The sequence below is a fragment of the Haemorhous mexicanus genome, chromosome 18 (genome assembly GCF_027477595.1).
Source record: "Haemorhous mexicanus isolate bHaeMex1 chromosome 18, bHaeMex1.pri, whole genome shotgun sequence".
NCBI classification, from domain to species: Eukaryota; Metazoa; Chordata; class Aves; order Passeriformes; family Fringillidae; genus Haemorhous; species Haemorhous mexicanus.
In genome coordinates, this window is record NC_082358.1 from 2,455,346 (window position 1) to 2,481,215 (window position 25,870).

Sequence of the window (25,870 nt, forward strand, 5' to 3'; positions counted from 1 at the left end):
TCCTCCTCCATGGCCAGGAGACCACCCAAACCAAAGCAGGGATAAACCTGGGGCAATGGCTGGAGCAGATGAAGTAGAGCTCAAGAGAATTCCTAGGAAGTGAACTGACCTCCACAGAAAGCAGGACAAGAAGCTCCTCTTAGTTCTCCCCAAGTACCCTGATTCTCAGTGCTGTGGTTGCTTCTCATCTAATTTTGCTGAAGGCAGTCATGGCAGAAGCACACAGAGCTCCCTCTCCTTCTGCTCCCTGCCCTGGCCAAAATTTTCTCACCACTGTTTAATCCCCTCATCTTTCTATTCTAGCCTCCTCCCAGACACATCTGTTGATCTTTTCCTTCCAGCATGCCCCTGTTATCTCCTTTCTCCATCCTGCTGCACACTCTAAAGGGGTTTCAGGACTGAAACTACAACATCATTCTCAGAGAACAAGTGAGACAGCATTCCATGGGAGGAGATGGGAGGAAGAAGTCTTAAGACCATTTCAGAAGCCCAGAGTTCTCAAAAATCCAGCTCTGGATTCATCATCCTGTTTTCTCTTGAAGGGTCACTCAATCAATAATATTGTTAAGCAACAAGTTGCCTTTAATTTGCTAATGGTAGCGAATTCCATAGCATGGAAGAGAACACATTGTTCCTTTTGAAGGGGTAGGCTAGGATGTGCTCTAAAAAGAAAATACTGAGGTATAAAACGACCAGTGTGGTTCTCTCCTTCCACAGCACTCAGCCTGGGGCTCTGAGGGCTCTCTGTGTTCTCACCTACTGCTGAGCTGGAGAAGTCTGGAAAGGAGCTTGTACCTCCCACATGGTTTCTGTTGGTTCTTGAACATACAAGAAGGTCTCTGACTTCCCAGTTCTCCATCCTCTTGGAGAAAGATTCAGATGGAGAACTAACAGCATAGCTTGGTGCTTTCTTTGCTACGGAAACAAGGTCAAGCAGTGGGATAGAGCTCTTTAATTTGCTGTTCAACCCACCCCCCCAAGACCAAGTAACAAGAAAAACTGGCACTCAGAGTATCCCAAGACCTGGGTAAAAAACAGTAGGGTTAAGAAGGATGTCTACTTGGAGGAAACAGTCCCAAGAGGAACACAACAATTTTTGCTCATTTGCACCATCTGTACGTCACAAACGGGTCTGGTCAGAGACCTGCCTGAGCTTCCTCTTTCCCAGTTCTCAGGAGGCAGCCAAAAGTCCACCAGTGAGCACCAGAAAGAGGAGGACCCTGTGAAACTGGTGGGAGCAAGTCAGCTCATTGAGTGAAATAGCTTGAGCTGCTATACTAAACACAAAGAAACACAGGTAATTTAGTTTTGAAGTTGCTGATGTGTTTTCCTTACCAGCACAGTGTCATCACCACAGAAAATTACAACTGAGGACACACCAATAGCACTATAAAAGCATCCTCCATTATCATGATGACACACCAGGTGAATACACTACTTACCTTACATCCAGCTCAATGGTTCTATACAACTTAAAACATAGGTTTAAGTTTAATTTTCTTAATTAAAAACAATGTGTGTTCAGGATAAACCTCATTAGCTGGTGTGCTCCCAGATGAGCTGCCTTACTTTGGATAAACTGCAATATAATCCCACATTAAACCCAGATCTTTGGTGAAAGGACTCTCAAATTGTTTTAACATTCTACTTTTCCCTGCAGAATAAAGAAACACATGGTTTTGTTGCAACAGAGAACACTGGAGTCATAGATACACTGTTTACATATGAACTTCCTGCAACTCTCAAACTCCACCCCTCCCGATTCTTTGGGAAAAACCAATCAATAGGTAACAGACACCTTGAGACAGCTTTGCTTTGTGAAGTTGCCAGCACATGCCTTCCTGTACAGTGTCATTCCTTTTAACTATGGAAATCCATACCAAAACACTTTATTTGGCTACGTACCTCATTGAATAATTCCTGCAGGTGGCTGAAATGCCTGTCAGCACACAGCAGCAGGTCACAGACTCCATCAGGGCAGTGCTATCAGTCACTGCCATCAGTGTTAATCCCTCAGCACAGCTGTGCCTGTGGGTAGGCTCTGGAGAGCACCGGGGACTGTAAATGCAGGACACAGCTTCTAAGACAACAGAAGCACAAGTAATGTTGCATATCTGATTAAGAGCAGAAAAGAGACTGAATCTCTGCTCTTTGTCATGCTAGTTTTATCCTTTATGAACTGTATCACTCTACCAACAAATCTACATATTGCAGCGTACTCAGACACAAAAAGACATATGAGGGTTGTATTTTGAAATTTTATTAAAGTAAGAATGATCCTTAAGAAGTCAGATGATTGACTGTGTGTGACAATAGCATGCCTCAGGTAGTTACAGAGGAGATGGCGTGAACTAAACATGCTTATGTTCCTTCTACCCCAACAGCCATGTAGAGACAACTGTTGCCCAAGCACAACTTAAAGAAGCTTTAGGGCTACTCTAAGCTATGCCTTGGTTCTTGCATCTTCAGACCTGAGGTAGGTCTGAGCTGTCCAGCAGAAGAACATGTGATTTGTCTGTGCTCCTCCATTCACCTCCACGACACGCTCTGCTCAAGGAAAGCTTTCCAATCTTCTGAAGACCCTGAAGAAAGGGTGATAGTGCTCTGTGGAATTCTGTGGAAAACAGCTTTTCTATCTAGAGAGGAAGAAAATACATGTTAAAAAGAAATACAGGTGTCCCTTTGTTCAGAAGCAATTATTGTTATGTGTTGCTTCTTAAGGAATTACGGAAAACTCTGAAAAGTGTCTGAACAGCTTCCCTGCAGAAAGGAGTGACCTGCAGTTTTAACAGCAACTGCACCACAGCCATGTTAAAGTGATCCCCACGAGACCAAGGGACTGCAGAAGGACAAAGAACACATCATGTTACCCACATGAAAGGTAATTTGCCTTTATTGCCCAAAAAGCAGTGCGCAAATCAGGGCTGGCAGCTGTTCTATACACCTTACCAATGGTGCAAGCTGGGCTTTATTTGACATGCCAGAAGGGACTGTGAGGACAAGCTCCTGTAGAAACTCAGAGGAAAAATACAAACTAATGGTCTGGAATGGTAAGACCAAAACTGAGAGAGTGGCAGCCAGAGAGAGGGGCAGTTGTGCCATTTCAGCTGCTCAGCAGCCTGACAGTCAGTGGAGCAAGCATGTTCTGCTGAAAAATTAAACCCATCTTTCACAAATGTAGGTTGTAATTCCATAAACAATTCAATATCAAAGAATTACTAAACCCAAAATGAGAATTCCTATTTGCCTATACCAGCAGAGAATTTGGTAGAACAGATGGTAAAACAGTAAAGAAAAAAAAAATCATAGAAACACAAAGAAATGTAGGTATGACCTTCATTCAATCAGTCTTGAAAATGAGCTATGGGTTGTATTTTAAAAGTATTTAAACACAGAAGAGTCGACTGACAGAATTCAGTCCTGACCCAGCTGTGGAAACACTGTAAGGTAACTAAAAAACCCCAGGACGTGGCACAGGCAGTGTGGACAATCCAGTCTGTGACATTTGGAATACTTTTTTGCCCATCAGGTTGAAATAATATTTAATTCCTGATGCTGGCAACAGAGCAAGTGTTGCTGTGGAAGTTGTAAGAGCAGCTCTGTGCCACAGCCAGGGTGTTCTCTAGAGCAGGAGACTTTCTGTCTTTGTCCTCCCCTAACACAGAAGTTCCTGATGGGGCTGTAAAGACTGAGCAGGACTGAGACACAAGAGAGCTGGGATGGAAAAGATCTCCTCCTCAGAGTCATATTCTTGGTGGATTTGGGTAGAGAAGGCAATATTAGTCAAACTGTTTTCAAATTGTGAGCTCTCCTTCAGAAAGAGCAGAGAAAAGAAAGAAGAAATTTAAGCACCTCCCAAGTTTGCTGCTCATGTGTGATGTCAAAATCCAAAGTATTGGGTGCCATTTCCCTGCCTGACGCTACAATCCACCTCTGCCCGTGATGACCTGCAAACTCTTTTCAAGAATTCCTCTATTTTTATTTTTTTTTCTTCCTGATGGCCTGTTGTTTTTCTCCTCTGCCCTTCAGCAAGTGGAATGCCACAACTTTATTAAAGACATGGCTCAGTTTTGGCTCATTTCACATCATCAGTTTCTGCTTTATAAAAGGAAAATGATAAAAAGAGACTTTTTGGCTCACCTTGATTCTTGTGACCTGTTTTTTTTCACACTTTTTTTTCCCTTCCTTTTTAAGGGAATGACACACCATTTTGGTTCTTACTGGCTCTTTCCTGTGAATCCCAGAGTATTTCACTCTCTGTTAAAAGAAGTAAAATACTTTATTTTGATTATACATAAATCAATAGGACTCCAAATACCTACATAACTATATTGCTACTTTGTATATTGAATGACTACTAACAAGTGCAATGGGATAATATTTTTCTTTAAAGAAGACTGTGAACTTCAGGTATTGACAAGTACCATCAGGTGTATTTACAAGTACAGTGTTTTGAAAATTTGGAATTTGGAGGTGACCCTTATTAATGAATCCCACTGTAATCAATAACTAGGACTGCCAAGCTTTAAAATCCAGCCTGCATTGTGAAGCCACTGCCACGTTTGAAGAATGACAGCAAACACACCAAAAGAAATCACTACTTACAGAGAGGCTGTCCAGGGGTGGAGAGGAGAATCTGAAGACAGAAATCTTCCCCATGTGCTGATGGGCTTCCTCTCTTCTCCTTCAGGTTGACAGGACAGGGGTGCAATCTCAAACTGCTGCTGATTTAAGCTGCCTGATTTGATTTCTTTTTACTGTGGCTGGCTTTCTTGAAATCATGTGTCTATATCCTTGCTCAAATCTGTTCAACATTAGCACAGGATGTGAGAGAGCTCTGGCTTATGGGATGGAGTCTCTCTCCAAGCAGCTACAGGATGAAACCAGCGTTAAGTAGGTATGTCCTGGAGATTAAACACAGAACCGGTCTTCAATGAACAAAATACCAAGCAACAGTATGACCTGGTGATGTATCATCAAAAGGCCTGAGAGAATAAATTGAAATTTTAATACAATTTATGCCCCACTTGACTTCCAACGTGTACGTGAAAGCCTTCCAGGTCTTCTGTGCTAAGGGACACGTGAGTAACTTCAAAGCAGCTCTGGTTTTTGCTCTGGAAAACGCTGATGCTCATTTTCAACAACACTGTCAAAAGCCTGAAAAATAATGATGGATTCAAAATGCCATTTGTTAGAACAAAACTCTTTAGATGTGGAGATGTTCTGTATCTGAGAAATCAAAGAAAGAAAATTAAAAATCGACTTGGCAGCCAAAAAGCACTAAAAATTACACATGTTCTCTCTTGTGAGTTACTCACTGTATTCACACTCTGTAGATTGCCAGCCTCAGTACCTCCATAGAAAATGAACATGAGAAAAAGTGGTAAAATAAGAAAGAAATGAGACAAAGCGAGGCACGACGCAGAGGAAACAGGAATTAATCAAGGAGAAAAGACTACCAAGCTCTGGCAATTTGCTGGCTGAAGGTACAGGGGTTAAGGTGCATTTTCTTTTCCAAGCAGGCACTGCACTTGCACAAGTCAGGTAAGTGGTGAGCAAGCAGAGAGCAGAGAGTCAACCTAGGAAAATGGATGCCAATGCAAATCTCAAACACAAAAACAAAGCTACAGCTGGATACTCTGCATTCCTCTCAGTTCCCTCGCCCCATAAAATAAAATATCACAAGTGTAATCAAACAAAACAAATAGGATAAATAATGTTTAGCCATCAATGTTTCCAAAGTGACTAGAAACACCTGGAAGTCTTTGATAATGAAGAATTGTATGACTAGTTTTCACCTAGAAAAAGCCAAACCTACTGATACATCCCCTTTAATCCAGGGAATCTGTTGGATATTCTAACATACATTCTACGTTCATAGGATTAGTCTAGTCAATGCTCCAGAAACCTTGGACATGCAGGCATGAAAAAAAGGAACAGTCAGAGGTGCTTCTTCAAAAGGATCAAGCAACTGGCAAAAAATACTGCCAGCTACCTTTTCACGCACCTGTGAGCATCACCAGTCCTCCCTCATGAAAGATTTCAATGTTAAACAGTCCTGGTTTTAGAAGGACACTAGCTGACAGAAACAGAGAATTTTATGAGCTGAATACCTTGTTATGGCTCAGAGCTGCCATGAGAAGTAACTACAATTTGCTTTCAAGTTCTAGGAACTCAAATTCTGTCTATGGCAGTGCTAAAGAATTATGGAAAAATGTAGACTGAAAGGCATGGCTGGAAGCCACCAAGTTGAACTTTTTGCTTCAAGCAGGGCTAATCTCAAAACTACATCAGGTTGCTCAGGACATCATCCAGCCATGTTCCAAAAGCCTCAAAGGATGGAGTCCCCACAACCTCTCCAGGTGCAGCCTCTGAGTTCTACCACTCTGCAGATGAAGAAGTTTGTACCTGACACCCCAGGTGGAGTTTTTCTTGTTGCAGCTTGTGCCCCTTGCCTTTTGTTCCTTTTTCTGTTCCTCCACCTCCAAGAGAGTGCGGATCCCTCCTCTCTCTAATACCTCCTCAGGTGGAAGACTTTTATTAGATGCTTCCTCCCCATCCTCCTTCTCCTCACTGGGCTGACGAAGCCCAGCTCCCCTGGTTTCATCTCATTTACAGGGATACAAATGTCCAAAGAATCAAGAAGGTTTGTGATGTTAATACTGCCAGGACAGAAAACAGTAAACCTCTAGTGAAGACAGTGCTTTGAACACACTGATCAGCAAATGAAATGTTGGCTTAAAGCTCTGCATTCCCCCAAACAGGCACGTCATGATCACTGGCTGTCAGTAAGCTCCAAAATTAGCTACCCTAATCAAAATTTTCTCCTTCAGATCCTTGCTGAATATTCACATTCGTCAGCCTAGACAATATTTGGCTGTCCTGAAAAACCTGGTCAGGTTCCTGAGCATATGCCATGGCCAGATGGTGACTCCAGGAGTGCTCGCTCTGCTGTTCAGATAGATGTCCACTGAAACAATGCTACTCCTTGTGGTAGAATCACAGGCAAAAAGCTGTCCAGTTCCTCTGCCCTGTGGCTGCCAGGACCTTTCCAAAGGTGGTGCAGGCCCTTTTCCTCCAGAGCTTCTGCAGAAGCTCCTGCACTGAATTAGCACTGAATTAACTGAAGGTGACCTGTGAAATCTCATCTCCCATACTGCTTTTTGCAAACTCTGGCAGTATTTTTGGTTGGCTTTCTCTCAGAAGCCATGAACAGGAAGCTTTCCAAAGAAGCCTCCGCAGGAACCCACTGGCATCTGTGGGGGACACGATCAGTTGGAACAATTATAAGATTTGTTTTTTGCCAACATCTAAAAAGCTGCCACAGTGGTCATCCAACACTAACAGAGAAAACTTGCTACAGGTGTGGAAGAGAGGCACTGAAAGATGAACCCTATGGTCTGTACAGTGACCACACAATGTTAAGCTGAGCCACACTGGAGTTGGTACAGAAATAATTCATCAGCTGCTGGTGTTTCCTGAAGGAGCTGCAGTGGCTGCCCTGAGCACACTCCCACCTACAATGCCACGTGACAACAGGTGATAGGGAGGGTCTTGAAGGCCAACTCTGGGCATGGTTAAAGAAATAAAATCTAGTGATCCCCGGCAGAGTATGGATACCCCAGGTCTTACCTCACTTTAGTATTAAAAAGATTCTCTAATCGACCTGCAGGGGGTTGACAGACACCACAGATTTAGTGGTATGGTGTTAGTGACATGCATAACAGCAATGTATTTTTGCTTTTAAAACACCAGAAGGGAGATTTGCCTGGGATTATTATAAATACTATTTGTAATGTTAAACTGGAGATAAAAATTTACTTTCTGTAATTAATCTGGATTAAAATAATGTTTGAGTTGTCAGAGGTGTGTAAGAGCTGTTATGTGCCATGTGGATATTTAAACTGACAGAACTAACTTTCAGTCACTCAGGATTCCTTTTCAACTTGTCTTTGGAGTTACATATATCTATAATGATTATTTCCACATAAAGGCTACTAAGTACTTAATTTGGCCAGCTAATAATGTATTTCATGCACCTCCTCTCTGCCTGAGCCAAGTTAGGAGCCAAGGGAGAGAAACCCCAGCACTGCCAAGTCTGTTCACCCCTTTCAGGTTTTTGCTGCCTGAGCAACGTGTCGGTGTTGTGAGTCTTGAGGTGGGCACTTCAAAGCCTGCTTGGCTGTTGCTACGGCACATTTCAAGTAAAAAATGCCCAAAACCTCAAGAAAGGAGAGGAAAGTCAGGTGTTCTTTCTGACAAAACCAGCACTTGGGAACTGAGCCCGTGCTGACACGCGCAGGTGTCCAAAGGCTGTGTCTGAGCAGCCCAGAGGGGCCCCTTGGCCAGGGAGCAGCCACAGCCCAGGTCCTGCTGAAGGACAGGGACTCCAAACACAGCTTTCACCTGCCTCCATGCGCCAGGCACCAAAGCCTAACAAGCCTGGGACCAGCTAGGCAGCCAAGAGCTGCTTTCATTCCTATTGAAGAGCACCTTCCAGGAGAACCACGAGGTCAGTCCCCACCACTGTGACCATGCCAGCTGCTCCTCGTGTGTGCTTGTGTAGATGATTTATCTCTAAATGTGCCCCCTCTTTGCCAGTTGCGTGTTGTTTGCTGCATCACTTCTCTGATTTCCCTTGTTTCCTCCAAATTCCAATGTTCTGCTTCATGCTTCCAGCTGCTCTCATCAACATTATCACGGGAAAACAAACGAATTCTTTATCCCATGGTCCCAGTTAATAAGAGCTGCTCCAGGAGTTCAGCTTCCTACCTGGTTTTGTCCATCTTCATCATAAGATTATCTAAATTAATCTTCCAGAGCTTACTTAGGAGAATGCCAGCGAAGGCAGTACAATTATGAAGATAAATCAGCAACCATAAATTGAAAGTACAGTTTTCCTCTGCTAAAGAAACAGAATGCCTGAGTGGAACTGTAACTAATATCCATGGGGAGGGAAACTTTGCATTCACTTTGAAAGCCTGTGCAGGGGTCATTCTTCACAGCAGAAGAAAACGGAAGGCTTGGTGCATGTGCCCCTGTTACCAAGGGCTCAAGGGGACAACCAACAGCATCCCAGCTATTATGATTACACCAATAATTTTAAGGGACATGGCAGTGGCCATGCTGTCCAAAAGGGCAAAATCAGTATAATAATAACGATGCAAAATGATAATGAGTATGTAAATCCCAACTAACTATATCCTAGCTGGGATGATAAAGTTGTCAATAACCCCAGTGGATTACCACAAGGCCTCTTGGCAAGACAGAAGCTTTCATCAACAGGACACACCACATTCTCCATATACAAATTGGACATGGCTGTTTGCATAGAAAGATCTGCTCAAATGATTCTTATTTTCCCTGACTGGATGAAGTTTCTTGTAAAAAATTTCACTTTTATCCATATAATTTGTACTGCTAGTGAAGACTGCAGAGCAGCTCTTCTGGGGGGTGACAGCTGCTTCCAAGCACAGATGGACTGGACCTCTGCAGGTGCCACAATACAGTGTAACAGATGCAGACCCACAAAAGCAAGGATTCAGACTGGAGTAACTGTCATAAAACTACATGGGTAAGAGGTCAGCAAAATGTTCTAAGGATCTGCGGCACCAGTTTCAGCATTCTGCTCTGTGGACAAGAGATTTACCTTCACAACTGCAAGGCTAAGAGAGCTCCAAGGTAGACGGCTGAATTTTCCCCTTCAACCAAGACACATTCCTGTCAGGAGTGGAATATTTTCCACTGTGGTATTTTGTGGGTTGATGAAAAGATATCATTGTTACTTCAATCTTATTTCAAGACTCTTATAATAATTGAACAGACACTGAATGGCCAAACCAGTTCCTTTTTTGCACGTGAATAAATGAGAGCTTTGCTAATGATTTTCTGCTAGGGCTTTTTTTATTCTTTCACTGAGGCGTCTTCAATTCGAGACTGATCAACCCTGTTGCCACAAAATACATATCTTAAGGAGAAGCAAGACCACGTTTGAAGAAACACTTCCTGTTAAACAGATGATATTGTCCCCTCTAATAACTTATTTTCAATGAAAATTGGCAGTGAACTGAGCAGGAAACCTGTGACAAGAAGAAACTCTTCAAAGCCCTCCTAAAAGCATTTCAAGTAGAACACATCAGAGGTGAGAACCTGAAGCAAATGAGTGCTCCAGTGACAAGGAATAGTGAAACAGAAGGAAACCCCTCCCTAAAGAGGCCTGGATCACCCAGTGAGGAAGCAGAACACCTTCACAACTGCACACCAAAGAAAAGGATGCAGGCAAAACCAAATTCCTCACACAACATGTCTATAATGCTTTGACTACAGCCTTTCCCCTATCACCCTCAAAACATCAAATTCCCTTTCTACCATCAACACTGCCCCAGATGGAAGGGTCAAATACAACCCCACCATTCTCAACATCCTCAGTGGTGACTTTTCAAAAGAGCCTGTGCAGCCCAGTCTATGCAGCACAGTAATCTGAAAGCAAATGCACAGGTGACATCCTCTGGAAAGCAAATCTCAAATCCTTTATCAATTCTTACACAAAGAGCACACCAGCCCCTCAAATACCAATTCATGAACTTGGAGGACACCACTCATGACAGTCACTCAGAACAGCAGAGAAATACATCATGTTTTTGAAAGAGCCACATGGATAAGAACAGCATTAAAAAAGCTTTTATAAAAAGAGAGACACTCTACTCATTGTATGCACTGCACTCAAACACCATCCTAAAATATGCATCCAAAAAAATCCTGGAAGAAGTGACCACCTGTGGTGGAACATCCTACCAAAGGATGGAATATTTTCTGCAGAGCCATCCCTGCCAGTCTTTAAGCAGCCTCCCAACCTTGCAAAGCTTATCTCAGAAGGAAGTCTTTTGTGCAGAAAATGAGGATAGAAAAAAGCAAGTACAACTCGTCAAAACCTTCCCTTCCACCTTCCTGCAAGGACCTTCTACCCCAGACATCAGCACTCCCAGGTCTCATACATGAGCTTTCCTGGGAAGTCATATCCAACACCTGGGCCTCCCACACTCCCACAGCTGAGCTCAAATAACTGCTGAGGCCAGAATGAAGTGGCACAGAGCCCTGACACACACAAACACGCCTCACTGCTGCAGCTCTCACATGGTAACCACTCAGTCCCTGTCTGTCACTCCTGATCCTGGAGGGAGCCCTCCAGCCAGAAACCTAGGAATAAAAATTCCTAACATTTCAAGGCAGCAAAACACTGCTTCTCAGTCACATTATCATTTCCCACAGTCTCCACACTCTCCCCCTCTCCATACCCCACCTCCCTTTCTCAGCCTACACCTCCTCTAGTCATTTGCACATGCCAGGAAACATTGCTCCCCTTTCCCTGCAAAGACAAGGATCGTCTCATCTCTGCTTTCCTACAAGTCAGCACTCCCTGGTGAACCTGACAGCTCCATTTCCTGTCAGAGATCATCTGATACCAACTCACAACTCTGAGGGATTTTCCCCATTTGCAATGCAGTCTGAAAGCAAGCTGTCACCTTTAAGCCAGCTCTGAAGGCGGCTTGTGTGCCTGAAAGTTTTTCTTCTTTTAAAACAACACTGTTTGGCCTATGAAAGACATCACCTCTGCATAGTCCTTAGGCATCATGGGCACAACAACACTGCTGCTTTTATATAGTTTAAAAAATCAAGACATATTTACAATCCAAGTAAACTTTCAGTCCTTATCAAAATATTAAAACATGATTTTGAATCCCTAAAGGCTTAAAGACACCTTGTTCTTCCCAAACCATTAGGACTGTGGAAATTGGAGAGATATTTTGTGAGGCCACCATGAAATTCTGATTATCAGCCTAAACTTTTTACAAGGCATCACTATCCTCAATCAAAGATTTGAAAACAGAACAGAAAGGGCTCGTTGCCTTTAGAGAGTAAGATAAAGCTAGAAAGATGCAGAAACTCTTCGTGCTTCATCAGATAAAAAGAGCTGTCCCAATCATCAGTCTCCCTTTACTGATCAGCCAGCCCCAAACTCTGACAGGATAAGGAATTCCAGAGTGTGAGAAAACAAATATGGATCAAAACAAATTGGCAATTCAAATGTCTTTACTCTCAACTTTCTATTCAGCTTTACAACTAACTTTAATTGGCCTTGGAAAGTATTCCATTTGATACAATTTCAACACTATTTTATTCATCTTTTTCCTCCCAGAGTTGTGGATTTTGTAGCAATTAAGGCCCAAATCTTGAGAGATGTAAGAAGCCAGCAGACACACTGTTCTGTTCACTCCTAAAATTCACAGCATGCACAGCCACAAACAAATTAATACTATTATTTTCCCACTTAAGATAGAATATGTATTTAGAAAGCATGTGAACCACTGTATGGGAGGTGAAAGCTCCACCAAGCAAATACTTTCTAGCTGAAAGCCTGTCAGTGTGTCTGCAACCAACTTATCCTTGTTGGGAAAGATGACCTGCACTCTTACCATCATGATTAGAATTTCCCAGGGTCCATGGCTCATCTGAGTCAAAGTGAGTGTCTCCTCCAATTCCTGGTCCAGGAAAGTAAGCATGAGCCAGGAATCCACCTTCTCCATCAAATGGAGAACTGTCTCCGTGGAAACCAGAAGCAAAAAAGATCATAATATCTGCCTCCTTTCTGTCATTCTTAATTTCATGGTAAGGAACCTCTTCAAAGGTAAGTGGTGTCACTCTCTGCCAAACATCAAAGGCCTGACGAATGGCTCTCCTCGTATCAATCTCGCCAACCTTGGGGGTGTAGTTGTGGACACTGTGGGAATGAGAAAGAAGGGATGTTTCAATTTGCAGAATACATTTGAGACTTATCAATACACAACCACACAGTTTCAACTTCCAGTAGGAAGTTTCTTGCAAAGTTTTGCTGCTACAAAGAAAGTTACCCACAGAACTACCACCCTGCTCTGAATTCTACGTTCCTTAACAAGAACCTTCATCATTCTTTGGTTGATTTTGGATCACTTCCTAAAAACCTTTCAAATCTGGGTGCAGACAGTTGAGTAAATTTTTTTAAAAATGTTAATTACTTCAGATTTTGTCTGAAGTTATGCTGAGATGGAATCTACTACATGAAAAAAAAGGGACCACTAAAATTCATTTTGAGAAACAAACTTCCAGTAAACTACACCACCTTACTTATATGACCTGCTTCCTTCTCCAAACCACTTAAAATATTCTAGAGCTCATAAGGGTGATGGATCTGCCAGTTTTGTACAGCCCAGTCCATGAGAGCTAAAGATACAGAGTTTGGGGAGAGTAAGGGGCATTTAACTGCACATAAATGTCCCATAATTCTAAACAAAATGTTAAAAATGCTGTTCATGAGATGTTTTGTGCATGTGCACATAATAGCCTCATGATCTATTAAGCTTGACTAGGGGAATATAAAGTATCTATGTCATGGGAACAATTTTCAGTGTTTAATGAAGCTGGCTTGATTTAATATAAACCCACTGTAACACACTCAGAGGTGAATCAAGACACCCATCACTTGAATGCACACAACAAATACAGAAATTGGAAAGCTAAACACTACTGGTTTGACAAGAGCAGCAGTGCAGTCATCTGCCAAGCTGCTTCTCTTGCCCATGCATATGCTTAAGATCTATTTTATTTATGTGTCTCCATACCCCTCTCCCCTACGGTCCAGAAAAAGGTTAAAGAAGGATCTGATTCTCAGACCTTTGCATACAGAAGGTGTCCCTTTACAATTTGAGTTAAAACAATTACTATTGGTGGAAGCTTTGAACTAGCCCCTCCTCCCAGTCTCTGCAGCCCTTCACTGTTACTTGAAGCATCCTCCTCCCTTCTCAGAATTCTTGGCAGAAGAGACAGAGGGCCCCAGTTTCTGATCCTCTTTTCCTTCACTCCATCATGTTCTTTCCTACACATTTTTGGTACTTTTCCCATGCTGGTCACTCACATTTCTACCTCTTCACCCCACACGTTCCTTCTGACTTAGTCTTACCCAGATCTCCTCCTTAATGACTACATCTCTAATTTTCACTCCTTTACAATCTCCTTTCCCCCTCCAAAAAATTTAAAAGGCTGCAATTTCAACTAGAGGGTGAGTTAATTTTAATTTGAAGTGACATTCCTATTGCCAGAAACCTCCACCGACCATATTTCAGCAACTGCCTTCCAAAAGCTCCGAGCCTGACTGACTCAGAACACCTCTCTGGGAAACAACTGCCCCTCTGCAACCCTCCCTTGACACCCGTAGCTCACCCCAGCTGGCCTAAGCCTGGATAAAAGCAAGAGCTCTACTACAGGAGCAAAAGTAAAACCTCTGCAAAAATAAATGTTGCAAATCAGTAGAAGGAGAAAGCATCTCGTCCCCAAACAGTGATGTTCCTTTTGCTTTAATGGTTTGTTAAAAGTGACCCATGATCTAAAGGCTAGAGCCTTAGATTTCTAACAGAAGAAAAAGGGCCTTTTACTAAGATTTTTCTACCAAAATTACACAACTGATGGCTGCAATCCAGGTGCCTTTACTGATCAGTTATTTTCTAATTGATAAGAGACTCTTCAGTTACGCCCGGGTTCTGACAGCATTCTCCCCCACCACATTCTGAGAACGAAAGCCCAGACTGGACATTACAGGGAGGATCCAGTTTCAATTTAAAAGCACTTACAAATTCTGCATGCCAAACCAGTACAGACCATTTTTGCCCCATCAGAAAGGGGGAGGGAGGGGGCTGTACCTGTAGGTTATGTGCTTCTGTCTCCACTTCTGGCCCGTGAGTGCATACCGCTTTTTCCTCCGGCTGCGGCGCAGGTGGGGATGATCCGGAACTCCACAGCGAGGCTTCTTCATCCACCTGCAAGGAAAGGGCAAAAAACAACAAGCTACACTAAGAGTTTGGAAAAGAGATTCCAAACAATTCAGGGGGTGACTGGAAGACCTCTGAGAGATGGCCAGTGCTGCCACCAAGAAGGGTTCAGTCCTTCCTTTGTCAGGTTTATCCTCTGCACAGGGCTGTGCTACCCACCTCTGCTGGCAATCCACACACCAAAACCACTTCACTAGTCCCTGTGCTCAACAAGAGCTTAATCATGATAATGCCACAAGAGACCCAAATCAAAATCGCAGCTGGGTGTCCCCTGGGATCAAATTCACCTATCACCTACTGGATCCACTCTCCATTTGACAAAGTGGTCCTGTGCCACTGAAAAAAACCTAGCTCATACCTCACTAGGTAAAACTGAACAAGTGCAAACACAACCCTCCCAGACAATAACTAAGGCTTCTACCTGGAAGGACCAGAACAGATCCCCCCAGTCTCTGGGTCACACACACCAAATTCCATTAGGTTCTCCCTATAACCCCTGACTCTTGATGTCACTCCTGATGTAGGAAACTCTAGACTCTATTGCCAAGTGAACTGGAAGAGCAAAGGATGCTGTCCCTTGCACAGAGATCCAGGCAGTATTATCACAGAAGTCCACCCTCCTTCCCTACCTGCTTTACCTCCAGCCTTGACAGATCTTTTGTTCCTTTCTTAAAGTAGCTTGGGGGTGGTCAAACACTCACAGAGGTTGCCCAGAGAAGTGGCAGAATCTCCATCCTTGACGATATTCAAAACCCAACTGGAAATGGTGCTGGGCAGCCTGCTCTAGATGTCCCTGTTTTAGCAGAGGGTTGGAGTAGATGAACTCAAGATGCTCCTTCAATGATTCTCTGACAGAATCAAGGAGAAACAGACTGTTCCTCAAATTACACTTGCTCATGTGGACGTGGTCCAGAGAAGCCAGAGGTGGCTTATGGAGGAACAAATCTGCCCATCAGTGCATGTGGCAGCTGGGAAGGAGACAAGGGCAGAGACTGAGGAACTGCAGGTACTAGTCTCCACAGGCCCCCAGTCACATCCTTTGAGACTTTGCAGTGTATCCCAGGACAGCAGAGCAGAGTCCAGAAATGACACAAGCAGTCTCTGGCCACAGTCTCTCCCTAAGCAGACTGGCATTGCCTCAGCCACTGGACTTCTTCAGGCATTTCATGCATTTGATCCACTCACTCTGATGGCAAAGGCAAGGGACACAAAGCCCTTAAGAACACTTTGCAGGACATCCCACTGAAAAGCATTCTAGCCACTGCTGGCCCATTTCTCACAGGACACCAAATTCTGTCCCCCCTCCTCAGCAAGGTTTCTCCCACATCCTTGGCTACCCAGGGGACAGCTTTTGGCCTCCAAATGCAGACATTCCTCCATCAACTGCAGCCAGCCAATGGCAAGTAGTCCACGCTTGTGCCTAAACAATGTACATCTTATTCACTAAAAAATATTAACCCCAGACCTTCAGGAAGGGAGAGTCTCCCATCACCAGAAGATGGCTTACAAGACTTTTTGTCAGGACACCTTTTCAATTAAAACCAACCAGACACACAGACACTGTGCCTCGCCAGAAAATTCTTTCAGAACACACACACCTGCTCCCTGTTCAGGCAGCCATGCAGCCCTTTCCTGATTCCACTTCCTCTCTGTAATTCTGGTTGCTTATAAATTTCAATGCAGTCATCTGTCATTGTCTCCCCACCAAGAACAGAGCAAATGAGAGCTGTTATACACATTGCACTGTACCTGACAAGAACCCAAGCTGTGTATATAAAGCCAGCACAGATCTTCCCCACTTACATCACCTCACATTTATCAGCACTGTACATCTTTCAGAAATCCAGGCAACCTGTGGAAATTGGATCTGTCTTGCCCACACAACTGCTGCCACCTTCAAAGAAAAGCAGTACATCTAAGATTTGCTTTTCAAAATATCAATTCAACCTGAACACACTGTGTTTTTCCAAGTGTCCTTTATTTGTGCTCTTTTGCATTGCTTCTAGCACTTTCCTAAAGAGACCTCAAGCTTACTGTCACCTGTATGCTCCCAGATATTTCCTGAGTTTTCAGGGGTTTTTTCAGTCCCACTCACGTGTTATGACACAATGTTTTCATCATAACCTTACACAAGCCATAGTCTGAATCAGGTTTTCACCTCCTGAGCTTCATGGGAACTCCAGTAGTCTGAACATCACCATCATCAGGCCCTGACTGTAGTCAGAAAGTGACCTTCTGTTTTATCCTTACTAGTATCATCCAGAAGATAAAGAATTAACAGAGCAGTACTACCAAACCAGCCTGCATGTGTAGAGAAGTCACTGGGGCTGTCCAGGGCAGTGCTGACACACCAGCACAACCTCACACCTCAGCATCTGTTTCCTGTAAGAACACCTTGCCAAGTTCCCAACACTTGCCCATGCCCAGCTGGCCACATGAATTCACCCCCACACAGCTCAGCCCACTATTATCTAAGCCAGAACTGCACAGAGACCCCACAGAAAGTGGATTCCCTCCAACAGCCAAATTCCCTGCCCGTTTGCCAGCTCCAGGTACAGGCGCAAGAGCATGGGGCTGTTCCAGAGGAAGCTGCAATCCCAACTCCTGGGGCTTCAAGCACTTCTTGAGCCAAAGCTTCCAAGGTAGAGCTACTGAGACTCACGCTGCCCATGGCCCCTCACTCCTCATTATATAGTATTTAAACTATATAAGAACCCAATTTCACTTAGGCTTGTCTGAACCCCTATATTTCTCCACAGTTTGTTCCAGAGCTCAGATACTGCCTGTCTGAAGCCAAGGAACAGAGCTCAGCTACCTGGTTGGAGCTCAGCAGCACCCGAGCTGTCGTCAGCCTGAGCTAATGTCAAGCTGAGAATGTTTATTTGGATCAGCTCCCTGCTTCAACTTACTTCCCAGACATATGCGCCCTGCTCTAATCACATGGTACAAATCCAGCCATCTCTCCTCCTCTCAGCAGAGCAGGTCTGTGGCAAAATATCCACAAAGCTGTAGCTTGCTGCTGTTAATCATCTGTAGCTGAGCCTTATGATAGTCACTCTCTACTGAGCAGTTTGAATACCCCACTCTATGTTCTAGGGGAAATCATCACATCAGAAACAACAAAAGACAATTATTTGCAGCAAGATTCAGATACTTAGGGTTGATTCCCCCATCCTTATTTTTTTTAAATGGGAACAGCAGTAACACTGCATCATCAAAATTTATACTTGGCACTCTGAGGCACAGACTATTGCATTCCTCCAGCTGCTTGGCATCAGGAAACAAGCAATTTCCAAAAGCAGTGACATCCAGTTCTTGTCCAGATACAGCTGTTCTCCCCAGCTCAGGCTCCAAGCCTTTCACAAGACTCTCCTAAAGAGAGGGAGCTGTCACTCTCAATCCCCTACTCTTGAGCTGGTGGGAGTGGTATCTTTAAACAGCTGTGGTGCAGCCCAAGGTGAGAGACTTGCACAACAGGCTCAGGACAAAGCACAAGACTCTTCACACAAGTAAGATCATGTCTTGGTTCCTTCCAAAGCCATGGGATTGACCATGACAAAGACAAATCACCACTTTTGTTCAGCACAATTGTGCCTTCTCTCCAGCACACTCCAGGATTATATCCTTGCTCAGCTGCTCACAAAACCACAGCTAAACCCACCAGCTGAGGCAGACACAAAATTTGCTGAGGCATCATCAGTTGCAGGGTCTGAGGAGGCTGTTTTATGTATTCTCCCTGCACTCTTTACAGGAAACTACATATCCTCTGCTGAATGGATCCCCACCCAAACTTCCTTTTGGGTACTGAAAAGCATCACCTGTGGTGATGCTTCTTTTCCTCTCCCACTAGCAGTACCTGCATGGTGGTTTCCACATGCTTGGGTACCAATCTTGGAGGAAAAAGCAAGCTCCAGATCTGAGGGCATGTGGGAAAGGAGATGAGAAACTTTAGGCTTCCATACTAAGTGTAAATAACTCTGATTCTTAAAGTCACTTTAAAGAGACAGAACTTGTGACACTGACGGAAGTGACAGAAAAATTCCTAATTGCAATCTCAAAACTCCTAACACAGACTGAAACAATGACTTAGTAAATGCTCAAGCCCTTGGAGGCAGCCTGCCTTGTCAGCTCTCTTCCTTCTACTCCACAACCAGCTTCCACAACCAGGTCTGAGGAAGTGACAGCCCAACACAGCCCAGGCAGATGCCCCTCCAGCTCAAACGACAGGCTCACTGCTAACAGCAATCTGGACCTCTTTTTCTGTTCATGCAAATTCTAGGCAAATTCCCCCCTGCCATACAACATATGGACCCACTGGCTCAGGACAGATGGAGGCAGAGCAGCCCAACATGCCTCCAAAGCACACCAGTGTTTGGCTGGAGCTGAGGTCTCAAGCTTTCGAGACTTGAGTTTCAGAAGAGGGAACCATCTGGGTTTTTCACTCATCAGCCTTTGGGTGTTCATGGGCAGATCAAGCCCTGCCCACAAATACAAAGTCATAAAATGTGGGCAACACATTTCTTTCTTTCAGAAAAACTTTTACTTACTAAAGCAGGGACTCCCACTCACAGTTTGTGCCCTTCCCCTGTCACCCACAAGGCAGCAGAAGCAGCTCCTTAACTTTCCAAACTAGCACCCCAATATCACAGCCCCTTCTTTCCCCACCCCTTTCCAAATCATCAGCATCCCAAATCTAAGCTTCTACACACCAACTGCACACACACAGCACTGCTCGATGGCTCTGCTTCAGCATTCACCTACAAACCATGTTATTAATGGCAAAGAGATCTCAGATGGAAAATCCCCACCTTTAAAAAGAAAGCACTTTGTTTTCAACTCATTTGAAAAGCATACAGGATTTTCTCTGTCCCTCAATGGAGAACAAGGGGCTTTTCCTGTGAGCTAAAGGAGGGAATGTTACATTCACTGGAGAGGTAGTCCTTGTCCAGCAGGATCCTCTCCTGTCCAATTCAATAATTTCTTCTGTTTCTCCCTCTTCTTGCAGTCTGGAAGGCATAAAACCAAGCAACTTTCTTCTTTACATTATTTGGTTACTTTATGGCCCTTTCTTTTGGGCTACCATGTCCCTTTTGCCAGCAGTGTGCTCTATGAGGAGAGATGAGGAACCAGGCAGAGCATGCTGTGAAAGGGTCTCCTAATGTAACAAGGGCAAGGGACAAACAGGCAGGGCCCAAGCAAATTCCACTGGGCTTTCTCTTTTTGCTCACCATGAGACGCTTTTTTCCCCAGAAAGCCTTAGTAAGACCTTCTCTGCATTCTGCTTTAGTTAGCAGATGCTCCCCAGACCAGCAGCAGATGGATCCAGCCACTACACGACACCCTGGCAGCCAGACAAGGAGCCACTGCCACACCACTCTTTGGAGCCCACACTGAAGAGAAGATGAAAAAAAAATCCTCTCCAGCCCTGGCAATTTACACCAATGCTTCTGAGCTATCAAAACCCAGATCACAAATAACAACACATGGCCAACACAGAGCAGAGAACATCCAATGTCCAACAAATGGCAACTGTGGGCAGCTAAGCAGCCTTGACTACTGTAATCAGACTCCAATAACTCACTTCAATTCAAACTATGGATCTCCACAAATAACATCTGTGGAGATGCACAAATCAAATTAATTAGGAAATAGATTAGAAGCCGTTTCTGGAGCCAGAATTTTAACCTGAATTCAGAACGAGATGGAAGTAAATTAAACCCTTGATGCCTTCCACTTTCAAAAGCTCACAGGATTCACACTTTGATTGTGCAGGAGCAATGGGGATCTGTGCCCAAAGAACAACAGTAACAAGAGCCTCTCCTCACACTCATAAAAAATACTGTCACTATGAAATACATATTTCATACTGAAATATGACAGTGCATTAAGAAAGAGAAAGACAAAAACAGCCTAGATTAACCTTACTCAATAGTTGTCTGGTCCAAAACTCCTGTTACTGGGATTCCATAAAACTGTTGCATAGTGGCAACTGCAGACTGCACAGCTTTTCCTGACTGCAAGGGAGACATTTGGCTGTCAGATGGAAGTAAGTAGCCATAAGTTTTTAACCAACCCTGAAAAAGAAAGAAACAGATGGTAAGATGCCACAGTAAGTTTTTCAACATAACAGTTCAGAACATTTCCTCAAAAGAAAAAGTGACAAACTAGCCCAAAATATTCAGCCATCTCTCTTTTTTTGGTTAGGTTTGGTAATATCAGACGATTCCTAGGAAGGGCTGAAGACCAGCTTAATATCACCTGTCCTGACAGGACAAGGCAGACCTGCCACTTAGAGATGAGCATCATCTGAACAACTGGGGCAGACTTAAGTCTTTGGAGCACCAGAAATGCCCAAGAAGCTTTGTTCTTGCTCCAGGGACTTCCTGTGCACCCTGTGCTCTTGCCATCACGAGAGTCCTCAGTCCCCACAGCAGCAAGCTCCCAAGAGCCCACTACCCACTGCTGTCTCTGGACCATCATTCCAAGAAAACAGCTTAAAAGTCCTGAGAAATCCCTGGAAACACAAGTTCACCTTTGCACTTGCAATGAGAACAGGACTAATTCTAAAAAACCAAATGGACAAAACCAACCAAACAAACAACAGCAACAACCCCCCCCAAAAAACCTAAAACACACACAAAAAATTGAACAACCTGATTAGGTGGGTGTTTCCTCAGCTAATAGCTAACACCAGCCAACTGTCAGAACAGGAAAACAGCCAACTCTCCTCAAGGAGTTCTGTCCCTTTTCCCTGCCTCCACCCTAAAATGCAGCCTTATATAAAACTGCATATCAAACTTGTCAAAATGCTAAGGACAGCATTTTCAAAAACATACAATTATTCAGGATTTTTTTTCCTCTCCTGTCTTCCCCTCCCTCACTTTGATATGAGGAGAAATCAGAATATTCAGTAACAATAAGAACAACAACAATCATAATAATAGCAGTAGTAGAATGAAAGCTTGTTTTCCTGAACTTTTCCCCATAACTTTTCACGCACACTCCCTAGCGCTTCATTCTTCTGGTTGATTCAATTCTTAGACCAGGATTATTATGAGACCAGCATATATCCTCTAAGCTTTTCCCCCATCGCTCTGACCCACAGGACAGTCCTCACCCCATAAGCACTGATAAATCATCTGCATGACCTGTTCTCCCACTGACATGATCACTCAGGGAAGGGGGAGGGAAGATGCTTGCTCTCCCTTAACATAACACAGCAGCAGGAAAGGGGCTCAAGTCAGGAGAAGCAAAAGTGGAAGAACAATCCCTGTTTCTTTGTGGCAACAAGAAGATGCCAGAAGCCATTAGGGAGAGGGAAGGGCCCTGCTTCCAAAGCAGGAGAAAGTATCAAAGAAGGGCTAGAAGCCCATCTCATTCCACTCCCCTGCTATAGGCAGGGACATCTTCCACTATGGTCTCGTTGGTTGCTCCAAGCCCTGTCCAACCTGGCCTTGGACACTTCCAGGGATGGGGCAGCCACAGCTGCTCTGGGCATCCTGTGCTAGGACCTCCCCACCCTCACGTTCCTTCCCAATATCCCATCTAACCCTGGCTGCTGGCAGTAGGAAGCCAGTCCCTGTGTCCTGCCCTCCAGCCCCTTGTCCAAAGTCCCTCTCCAGCTCTCCTGGAGCCCCTTTGGGCACTGGAAGGGGCTGTACTGTCTCCTCAGAGCCTTCTCTTCTCCAGGTGAACACCTTCAGCTCTCCCAGCCTGCCTCAGTGCAGCGGAGCTCGAGCTGTCAGAACATCTCCATGGCCCCCTCTGGCCTTGGACCAGCAGCTCCTTAATGGAGTTGTGTTAGGAGCCCCAGAGCTGGAGGCAGTGCTCCCGACGGGGTAGGGAAGCGATACGAGAGCGTGGATCGGGCACGCCAAAGTTCATCGAGGGCACATACAACGCTACTAAACACAGACATGACCAATGGCTTCAGACAAAGCCAAGCTGCAAAACTGCTCCAAGACCATCTGCTATCCCTGCCTTGGCCTCTGACAAGCACAACAATGCTGGGACACTCCATTATAACCAACATTAGCTCCCCTCGAGCAGCGAGAGCACAGTAACCAAAACAGCCCGGAGCGGGGCTGCCCCCGCGTACACCCCTTCCCTGCCGACCGCACTCGGAGGCGGCAGCGGGAACGGGGCACCCCCCGATGGCCACCGGACACTCCGAGAAGCTGCTCCCGGAGACCGAAGCTTATGTTCACACTGGAGGAGCACGGCTGCTTCTCCGGCGGGTCCCAACTTGCCGAGGCACGGCCGGAGGAGCTGTGCCCGCACACCCGAGCTCAGCCCGGCCGTGCGGGAGATGATGGAAATCTTCTGGCGGAGGAGGCGGAGGAACCGCTGCCCGCCCAGCTTTCCGGCCCACCCCGAGACAGCCAGCGCACATCGCGGCCCCGGGACGCCGGTGGCAGCCGCGGCGCCGCCCGGCCCCGCTCGCGGACCTACCCGGCCGGTGCTGGTGTCGGCGGCGGCGCGGAGCAGCGCGCAGAGCAGCGGCAGCAGCGGCCCCGCCGCGCCCAGCGCCCGGCGCGGGCAGCGCGCCATGGCCCCGGCGGGGCCCGGGCCCGGGTCGGCACCAGCGGCGCTCGGAGCGCTCCGGCCCCGGCGCCGCGGCTGCGGCTGCGCGGCTGCCCGGAAGGAGAAGGGGGAAGAGGGACGGCGAAAGAGGAAAGGGAAAGGGAAGGCGGGCAGCGGAATCCGATGCTTCCTCTGCCGGTCGGCCCGGGGCTGCCCCGCGGGGAGTGCGCCGCGGGTCGCCGTGACCGGCCGGCGTGTGGCAAAGCGTGGCATATGCAAAGTTTTCTTAAGAAAGGTTATTCGTTGTGACCATCTCCGGGAGAGAACGTGATACCAGCTGCGGGTAGCCGACAGCAGGACGGCTGGAGGGGCAGTCAGCAGGGACATTCCTGAGGGGATGAGGGCTGTGCCGTGCGGATATTTACTAGCTCTAGCTTGTGGAAGGCCTTCCCAGATGAACTGCTATGTACTAGAGGTAGCCGGCGGCGGATCAAGCTCAGCCACGAACTTCACCAGTCTCTCTCCTTCCAATTGCACCGCCATTTCCCTGGACACTTCCAGCACATCAGGATCAGCAGGACTCCCCCTGACACCTGCACAACCAGCCCCATCTCTCACAGGCTACAGGGGCCCTTTTCTCCAGCCAGGCCGAATCATAGCTCCTTCCTGTTCCCCGGCAATTCGGTCTGCTTGCAGGGAGGGTATTGCTCGCTGCAGGCAGCCAGTTCTACCCGTGAGCAGCTTGGCACCTTGGGACCTCTTCTCAGCCAGGTAAGCACTGGAAAGTACCAGCAGCCAGAAGATCTTCCCTCTGCTGCTTCAGCCCAGCAAGATCACTCTTGCTTCAGTTCTGAGTTTTCTTCTTTTTTTCACGCCCTGTCCTGGAATAAGAATGACAAACCCATGTTCCATTTGGGGCGTACTGTGTAACCAGAGGGGCTATGAGGATGGAGGCAGGCAGCACTCCATTTCTCTGTCCCCTCTGACCATCTGCCCCTGCCAGGACTTTGGGCAGAGAACTCCTTCCTCCCACTCTCACTGAGCTCCTGCAATTCTGCTCTGTAAACCTCATTGCATTTCTCTGCAGAGACAATCCTATGCTCTCAACAACACAGTCTATGCCAGCTGACATGGAGCTGTCAGACCCTTCCCAGAATCCGTACTGTGACCTAAATGCACTACAAAGCTGAACTGATCTTTTTTTTTCAAAATGATAGAACTACAGAGGTCTGGTTAAACCTTCCTGGGGGTGTGAGTTAAACTCGTTTCTTCTCAGCAAGAAACCGAGTGTGCTCTGCAGGGGCTCCTCATAGCACCACTCTGTCCCATCCGCAAAAATTGAGGTGTTACAGATAGGTTTGGATTGGCAACACAAGGGACAGCTGTTCACAGCTCAATGGGCCCATGATGCCTCAGGCCATCAGGGCAGAGATGCCACCTGTAGGTGGGCACAAGACCCAGGGGTGGATGCAACCATGGACAGCATCTCCCAGGTTATCCATGATTGTGAGACGTGAGCTGCCATCAAGCAAGCTAAGCAGGTGAAGCCCCTGTGGTATGGGGGGCCATGGTTCAAACAGAAGCATGGCGAGGCCTGGCAGATTGACTACATCACACTGCCTCCAACCTGCCAAGGCAAGTGCTACATGCTCCCAATGGTAGAAGCCACCCCGGGATGGTTGGACACCCAGCCTGTGCCTCATGGCACTGCCCAGAACACCATGCTGGGCCTTGAAAAGCAGGTCCTTTGGAGGCATGGTACCTGTGAGAGAATTGAGTCCACCAAAGGGACTTATCTCAAGGACAGCCTTATCAACACCTGGGCTAGAGAAGCTGGCATTGAGTGGGTACATCACATTCCCTACCATGAACCAGCAGCCAGGAAAGTTCAGCAGGGCAATGAACTCTTCAAAAACACTTTGAAGGCAATGGGGGGATGGGACCCTCAAGCAGTGGGAGCTGCATTTAGCAAAGGCTACATGGTTAGTTAATAGCAGAGATTCCACCAAGCAAGGTGGCCATGCCCAATCCGAGCCCCTGTGCACAGCAGGTGGAGGCAAGGTTCTAGTGGTGCACATGGGAGGTGTGCTAGGAAAGACTGTTTGGATTAATTCTGCTCAAAGACAAACCCACCTGTGGGGTTGTCTTTGCTCAGGGACCAGATTGCACTTGATGGGTGATGCAGAAAGATGGATAAACACAATGGATATCTCCAGGGGACCATGTTTTTGGGGTGAATTGCCCAAAACACTGTGCTTGTATCCATATCGGCATCTATGTGTGTATGTATATAATTAGGATAATATATGGATGTTTATAGTTTAAAAGTCAAAGTTTGATGTAACGTGTTGGTATGGGAAAAATTCAGGGTGGAAAATGTTGTGTGTTTGGGGTGGTTTTTTTGGTGAATTTTCTCTCATTTGTTACCTGGAAGGGAGATGTGGAGAGGAGAGGGCAGTTGATGCCTGTGGGGAATGAATTGTCTGTGG

At 45.8% G+C, this 25,870-nt stretch overlaps 1 protein-coding gene across 2 annotated transcripts; it reads right to left on the reverse strand.

Annotated features, from left to right (window-relative positions):
• Positions 1–2,238: 2,238 nt before the first annotated feature.
• On the reverse strand, positions 2,239–23,916 carry LOC132335604 (matrix metalloproteinase-24-like). Of its 2 annotated transcripts, none has more exons than XM_059862333.1 (7): positions 23,310–23,916; positions 20,784–20,932; positions 14,730–14,846; positions 12,474–12,778; positions 4,606–4,904; positions 4,141–4,257; positions 2,239–2,636 (listed from the first exon to the last, which is right to left on the reverse strand). In XM_059862333.1, exons 1-5 carry the CDS (start codon positions 23,766–23,768, stop codon positions 4,843–4,845), a joined length of 1,092 nt encoding a protein of 363 aa, XP_059718316.1. In that variant the 5' UTR covers positions 23,769–23,916; the 3' UTR covers positions 2,239–2,636; positions 4,141–4,257; positions 4,606–4,842. The 2 variants fall into 2 exon arrangements, with proteins under 2 accessions (XP_059718316.1, XP_059718317.1); XM_059862334.1 differs by having other exon boundaries at positions 4,606–5,157.
• Positions 23,917–25,870: the final 1,954 nt, after the last annotated feature.